This window comes from Lathyrus oleraceus, chromosome 6, assembly GCF_024323335.1.
Source record: "Lathyrus oleraceus cultivar Zhongwan6 chromosome 6, CAAS_Psat_ZW6_1.0, whole genome shotgun sequence".
In the NCBI taxonomy this organism is placed as follows: Eukaryota; Viridiplantae; Streptophyta; class Magnoliopsida; order Fabales; family Fabaceae; genus Lathyrus; species Lathyrus oleraceus.
The window spans coordinates 51,703,863-51,712,077 of NC_066584.1; the positions used below are offsets into that span (position 1 = coordinate 51,703,863).

The 8,215-nt window shown below is 39.4% G+C and overlaps 1 protein-coding gene across 1 annotated transcript; it reads left to right on the forward strand.

The window, feature by feature from the left end:
• The first annotated feature begins 3,251 nt into the window (after positions 1-3,251).
• Positions 3,252-4,658, forward strand: LOC127093948 (uncharacterized). The gene has a single exon (XM_051032835.1). It carries the CDS (start codon positions 3,252-3,254, stop codon positions 4,656-4,658), a length of 1,407 nt encoding a protein of 468 aa, XP_050888792.1.
• The last annotated feature ends 3,557 nt before the right edge of the window (positions 4,659-8,215 follow it).

An 8,215-nucleotide genomic window follows, 5' to 3' on the forward strand; every position in this document is an offset into this window, starting at 1 on the left:
GAAGACAAAGAAGGTTGTTATTTGTGAGTCCTTAAGGAGACTAGGGTATAGTTGGATCCTTGAGAAGACAAAGAAGATTATTCTTTGTGATTATTATAATCTGTTGATTATAATGGATCAAGTCCTTGTGTATAAGGAAAAATCACATTGGCGGATGAACTGGAGTAGCTTTGAGTTTCAAGAGAACTAGGATAAAAATACTTATGTTTTTATCTCTTTTTTATTAACTTGTTAGTGGTGTGTTCTTATTTTGGAAAAAGCTTTTGCTTGTAAGACCCAATTCAAACCCCAATTTCTTGTGTTTTTCATACCTTCAGTTAATTTAATAATTATTTAAAATAATTGTACTATTTATTTAATTTAAATAATATTTTAATCACCCATTACATTTATTGGTCGAGGGATGTCACTGTTAGTAGACTCTTTCCAATGAATGGCCGAGTATGCATGTATTGATTTTCTATAAGTAGCTTGATGTGTCTGGACATTCACACGTATATCGTTGTTTGTCCCGTTAGTACCGTGGAACGACACATCCATATGCATCAAGGTACTCTTAATCTATGAATGCACTTTATTGTCCTCTTAGTAAACTATACCTAACATTAATACTTTTTTTTGTAAACGCAAGATGGTGCCGACGAGGTATGTCTTACGGAAATAATCCTCGTTATCATCTACGTGGGTATCAAGTCGCAATATGTAATACCCCGTATTTCCTTAAATGCCTAAATTCCTATTAATTGAGATCAACTGAGTTCCTATATGCTCTAAAAGTTGTCAATTGGGATAAATAGAGCAAATAGTGAGTTCAGGTTGACTTAATTAATATTATTTGGATCTGACCTTTTATTAATTGGGACATTTTGGTAACATTAATAATGGGTCAATAGCTCCGGTAGAACAAATACTACAAGTGTGGTGTCACTTGAGATATTTGTTACTACCTGTAACCTTTTCTAACCACATGTTACTTGTGGTAATTGGTGACCACATGTTATTATCTCTTACCTACTACCTACCATAAGCCACTTCATTTTCTATGTATCAGAAAGAATAGAGAGAAAGAGGAAAGCTCAAGAGAGGAAAGGAAAACAAGGTTAGTGGAGTAGAGGAAGAAGCTTGGAAAGAGCAAGAGCTTGGAACCAACACCATCATCTTCATCCTCATTTCATCTTCCACAACTTCTCCTCTTCAATTTCTTGAGGTGAGTTCTAGTTAGAAACTTTAGGTTTCTAGAAAAGTTAGGGTTGTAGAATGTTAGACAAATCATGAATATCCATGTTATAAGATGAATATGTTCTTTCTCTTGTTGATTTCCATGAACATGTGTCTTGATGTGTTTTGTGATTGGTATGACAATATGATTTGTTATGGTTATGTTATGATGTTGAAATCCTTGTGGTTATGAATTTGGGATTCTTGTTGTACATGTGTATATGAGCATGTAATGAGATGGATGTGTTGGAAGAATGAGTGTGGGTTTGATTGGAAATGGAGTTACAAGGGAAAATGGTGTTCCGAGAAGTGGAAAATAAAAATATGAGTGAACCAATCGATTGGCCCCTGTTATCAATCGATTGACAGCCTTTGGTTTAGCAGAAAAATGAAATTTTTACAGGACCAATCGATTGACACTGCATGTCAATCGATTGCACAAACTTGTTGTTTATGAACAGTGGAAATTTTCAGCAGGATCAATCGATTGACACTCAGCAAATTTTGAAAAACAGAAATGTGAGTGGAACCAATAGATTGGGCTTCCCCAACCAATCGATTGACTCAAGTTAAAAACCTCAAAATCCATTTCCTAAGTGTTCCTAAATGCATTCTTCCATCCATTAATCAATTGTGATGCTATGTTTATGTTGAATACATATTAATGGTGAAAATTACATGATGAATCTAGTGAGTTAACCTAGGATTGAAATTAGGTCATGAGTGAGGTTTATAATCTAGATAATGCGAGAATACGGTAATCATTCGTACGACGCTTATGTGGAGGTCGTGGATGAATTGTTGCCATGATTGAGAGCGAGACACATTGTATGGAACATGCGATGTTATTGTTGTGTATTGTGGTGAATGAAGTCACCTATGATTGATGAATTTTGTTATGGTTCATGGAACCGATGATTATGGAACCGATCATGTATTTAGAATGTGTGTTATTCTGTGGTGGTACACATCTCTATTGGTATGCTTAGATGAGTAAGCATTGGATGTGGGACCAATGATTCGAGCCTCAATTGGGTTTGAGCCCCAACCATGGCGGACATGGGGGAAAGGTGGACACCTAAGTGGGTTAGAGTCCCATACGGTGAAAGATACCCTAAGTGGGTTAGAGTCCCATACGGGTGACGGTCGCTTGAACTAGGATTAAGCCTCATAGAGGACCCAATATCCACCACGAAAGTCGAATCATACGAGCATGCATGAACCGGGCCTGACTTAGACGTAAGTCCGTTCGGGAATTGATGTTTCGTGATCTGAATAATGATCGTGGTCGAGTTATGAGAACTCAAATGCTTGTTGCCATACAATTGCAAGTTAGTTCCCCATCGCTCAAGTCTTCGTTCCCTTGTTGACTTGAGTTGGATATGAGTTGAATATTGATTAGGAAACCCTATAGAGCCGAGTGGACCCATAAGATAGGGAATCCACTGAGATTATTATCTCAGCCCATGTTGTTGTTTATTTTTCAGGTGGTTCTGAGCAGGATAAGGGTAAGGGCAAGTTAGAGTGATATCTTGCTTACCTGAGGACTGATGGCTTTTCTTCCGTTGTGTAGATATTTTTGAGATCATTGTATAGTGATCTAGATCAGTAGTTTTATTTTGGGCACTCTTATGTACATTTATGCCAGGTTGTGTTATTTTGGGCATGTGTTTGTATATGTACACTGTGCTACTAGGCACTTATGTATTTCAGTACCAGTATTACACTATGTATAATATGTATTCTAGACATATATTATACGTGGGTGTTACAGTTGGTATCAGAGCAGGTCGTATCCTCGACCTAACCATGAAATATTATAAGTATTCCTTTCTGCCTCATATGTGGGTTGTCATCATTGTTCTTGGTGTTATATTCATAGTATTAAGCCTGATCAACTTAATCCTATTTGTATGACATTCAGGATCATGGCTGACCAACGCAGAGGTCGTGGTAGACCCAGAACCCAGAATTCGGACTCTGAACCGCCAAGTGGGAGTGAAGGTTTCCAATGGCCTCAGTTTATGCAATAGATGCAACAACAACAGAATCAATTCATGCAACAAATGATGCAACAGTGGAATGATGGTTTGCATCCTCAAGGAGTTCCACAGGTAGCTGCAGGTGGTAGTTTTCGAGATTTCTTCCGCATGAATCTTCCAGAATTCCATGGTGGGCTAAATCCTGTGAAGGCTCAGGAGTGGATAACCGGCATGGAAAGGATTTTTCGGATAGTGCATTGTAGTGAAGAAAATAAGGTTGTGTGTGCTTCTCACATGATGAAGGGTTCAGCTGTGAGATGGTGGGAGAGTGCTTCGACTCTTATGACCAATCAAGGAATACCTAGAGATTGGGAGCATTTTAAGACTATTTTCTTGGATAAGTATTTTCCTAGTTCTTTGAGGACCCAGAAAGAGTTTGAATTTCAACAGCTCAGGCAGGGAACTATGTCAGTAGCTGCGTATGCTGAGAAGTTCGAAGATATGGCTGCTTATTCTAGACAAGCTGCGTACGCACCGGATGAGAGGTGGAAGATTGATCAGTTTCTTTTTGGTCTGAGGGGTGAAATTTCTCATAGTGGTTCTCAAAGGGAATTCACTTCTTATGCTGAACTATTAAGACAATGTTATGTGGCTGAGAATAGTTTGAAGAAAGTTCAAGAAGAAAGGGATCAGTGCAGGAGTGGGCAGAGAGACCAAGGAAGGCCAGGAAACCAGTTCAGGCCTAGATCTCAGGCTTTCAAGGGGAAACAGGTGCAACATGCAAGACCTAACCAACCTCCTCAATGTCAAGCATGTAAGAAGTATCATTTTGGAAGATGTGTTGTAAGTGGAATTAGGTGTTTTACTTGTCAGAGAGAGAGACACATGTCTAAGGAATGTCCTCAGAATAAGAATCATATGCAGGGGAGGAGCACCGGTCGGGTTTATACCTTGGATGCAAGGAAGGCTAAGAGCAACAATGCCTTAATTGCTGGTACGTGCCTCGTCAATAATCATCCTTGTTTTGTATTATTTGATTGTGGGGCGACACACTCTTTTATATCAATTCGGTGCATGAAGCATCTTGGCTTGCAAGCAATTCCCTTGTCTCCTCCTATGGTGGTTACTACCGCCATGGATGATGTGGTTGAGACACCGTTGATTTGTGAAAATTGTTCGCTCTCGGTGAATGGTAGAGTTTTTCAGATTGATCTTATTTGTTTACCACTTAAGAAGGTTGATGTGGTTTTGGGGATGGATTGGCTTTCCGCCAACTCAATGTTTATTGGTTGTGAAGAGAAGTTGATTATCATTCCATCTAGTGAAGGTACTCCAAAGGATGTGTTAACTACAATCTTGGAAGGTACGGTTGGCATGGTTAATTTCTTATTTGAGAATGAAAAGTCAGTTCTCTTGGCTCTTACCAAGGAATCTAGCGATAATCTGAATGTTACATAAATCCCTGTTGTTTGTGAATTTCCGGAAGTTTTTCCTGAGGATGTCTCCTCTCTTCCTCCTGAAAGGGAAGTGGAATTCTCTATTGATCTGGTACCTGGGACGGCTCCAATCTCCGTTTCTCCGTATCGCATGGCGCCACTAGAGTTGAGAGAGTTGAAGAATCAACTGGAAGAGTTGTTGACCAAGCATTTTATCCGACCTAGTGTCTCACCATGGGGAGCTCTAGTGTTATTAGTAAAGAAGAAGGACGGTAGTATGCGGTTGTGTATTGATTATCGCCAGTTGAATAAAGTTACCATCAAGAACAAGTACCCTCTACCAAGGATAGACGATTTGTTAGATCAGTTGAAAGGAGCCTGTGTGTTCTCGAAGATTGATTTACGATCGAGCTATCATCAAATAAGAGTTAAGAGGTAGGATGTGTCAAAGACCGCATTTAGAACCCGATATGGCCATTATGAGTTCCTTGTAATGCCGTTTGGTGTAACGAATGCCCCAGCTGTTTTCATGGACTATATGAATCGGATATTTGAACCCTACTTGGACCAGTTCGTGGTGATCTTTATTGATGACATTCTTATTTATTCTCGTACTCCTCAAGAGCACGAAGAACACTTAAGGATTGTTCTATCAGTACTACAAGAGAAACAACTGTTTGCCAAGTTAAGTAAGTGTGAATTTTGGATGAACGAAGTGAGATTTCTTGGTCATGTAATATCACAAGGAGGAGTATCGGTGGATCCATCTAAAGTTGAAGCAGTTATTAATTGGGAAAGACCGAAGAATGCTTCCGAAGTCAGAAGTTTCTTAGGTTTGGCAGGTTACTATAGAAGGTTTATAAAGGGATTTTCGCAGGTAGCGTCACCAATGACTAGACTTACCCGAAAGGAAATTTCTTTCAAATGGGATTCGAAGTGTGAGAAAAGTTTTATGAGTTTGAAGGAGAAGCTAACGACTGCTCCTGTTTTAGTCATCCCTGGTCCTAGTAAGTCCTATGAAGTATTTTGTGATGCCTCTAAGAAAGGATTAGGAGGGGTGTTAATGCAGAATGATCAAGTTGTAGCCTATGCCTCTCGTCAATTGAAGCCTCATGAAGAGAATTACCCAACTCATGATCTTGAACTGGCTGTTGTTGTCTTTGCATTGAAAGTTTGGAGACATTACTTGTATGGGGTGCATTTTGAGATGTTTAGTGATCACAAGAGCTTGAAATACTTATTTGACCAGAAGGAGTTAAATATGAGACAAAGGAGATGGATGGAATATTTGAAGGACTTTGATTTTGAGCTTAAGTATCACCCGGGGAAGGCGAATAAGGTTGCGGATGCCTTAAGTCGGAAAGAGATACATAAAGCTGAGTTGATGATGTTGAAATACGCATTGTTGGAAAAGTTCCGAGATCTTAATATTCAATTTAGTTAGACGCAGGACGGCGTGATAATGGGAAATTTGAATATTACTTCTAACCTAAGGGAAGAGACCCGACAAGGACAAGTGATAGATGAGAAATTGCAAGAGATGTCAACTCAACCAGGTTTCACTCAGTCACCAGATAGAGTTATTCTGTTTAATCAAAGGATTTATGTTCCGGATGATGTAGAGCTGAAAAGGAAAGTTTTGGAGGAACCTCACAAAGGAGCGTTTACTATACATCCAGGTTCATCGAAGATGTATCAAGACTTGAAGAAGGACTATTTGTGGCCTGGGATGAAAAGGGATATCGCAGAGTATGTGTCAGAATGCATTGTATGCCAACAGGTAAAGATTGAACATCAGAAGCCAGGTGGTTTATTGCGGCCTTTAGAGATTCCGGTTTGGAAGTGGGATAGTATTTCAATGGACTTTGCGGTAGGGTTACCTCGGACCCAAGGTGGTTATGATTCAATTTGGGTGATTGTGGATCGGTTGACTAAGTCCGCGCACTTCTTGGCCGTGAAGACTACTTACAAAGCAATTCATCTTGCACGGTTGTTCATTTCAGAAATTGTTAGGTTGCACGGTGTTCCTACTAGTATTGTGTCCGATAGAGACCCAAAGTTTACTTCAAGGTTTTGGAGAGCATTCCAACAAGCTATGGGATCGAGATTGTGTTTGAGTACCTCTAATCATCCTCAGACAGATGGTCAGACTGAACGGACAATACAGACACTGGAAGATATGTTAAGAGCTTGTGTACTTGAAAGCGGAGGGAATTGGAATGAGCTTTTACCATTGATTGAATTCGCATATAACAATAGTTATCATGCAAGTATTGGGATGGCTCCTTATGAAGCTTTGTATGGACGGAAATGTAGAACACCTTTATGTTGGACAGAAGTTGGCGAAGAAAGGATCTTAGGACCAGAGATTATTCAAGAGACAACGGAAAAGATAAAGATGGTCCGTGATAAGATAAAGAAGGCACAAGATCGCCAAAAGAGCTATGCGGATCACAGAAGAAGACCATTGGAATTTGATGAAGGTGATCATGTATTTTTGAAGGTGACTCCGAGGTTGAGACTGAAAGGACCATTTAAGTCACGGAAGCTAAGCCCGAGATACATAGGGCCATACCAGATTATAAAGAGAATTGGAGAAGTAGCCTACAGATTAGCCTTGCCACCTTCTCTATCAGAAATGCACGATGTTTTTCACGTATCTCAACTCCGGAAGTTCATTCCAGATTCTCTTCAGCCTATTCTTCTAGATTCAGTAGAAGTAGAAGCAGATCTGACCTTCGAACCTCTACCAAGTCGCATTACAGGACGAGAAGTTAAGGTGTTAAGGAATAAGGAGATTCCACTTGTTAAGGTTCAGTGGGATGAAACACACCCAGGCGACGCCACCTGGGAACTAGAGTCAGAAATGCGAGAAGCTTACCCTTATCTCTTCCAGGTAATATTTAAATTCGAGGACGAATTTTATTTAAGGGGGGGAGGATGTAATACCCCGTATTTCCTTAAATGCCTAAATTCTTATTAATTGAGATCAACTGAGTTCCTATGTGCTCTAAAAGTTGCCAATTGGGATAAATAGAGCAAATAGTGAGTTTAGGTTGACTTAATTAATATTATTTGGATCTGACCTTTTATTAATTGGGATATTTTGGTAACACTAATAATGGGTCAATAGCTCCGATAGAACAAATACTACAAGTGTGGTGTCACTTGAGATATTTGTTACTACCTGTAACCTTTTCTAACCACATGTTACTTGTGGTAATTGGTGACCACATGTTATTATCTCTTACCTACTACCTACCATAAACCACTTCATTTTCTATGTATCAGAAAGAATAGAGAGACAGAGGAAAGGAAAACAAGGTTAGTGGAGTAGAAGAAGAAGCTTGGAAAGAGCAAGAGCTTGGAACCAACACCATCATCTTCATCCTTATTTCATCTTCCACAACTTCTCCTCTTCAATTTCTTGAGGTGGGTTCTAGTTAAAACTTTAGGTTTCTAGAAAAGTTAGGGTTGTAGAATGTTAGACAAATCATGAATATCCATGCTATAAGATGAATATGTTCTTGCTCTTGTTGATTTCCATGAACATGTGTCTTGATATGTTTTGTGATTGGT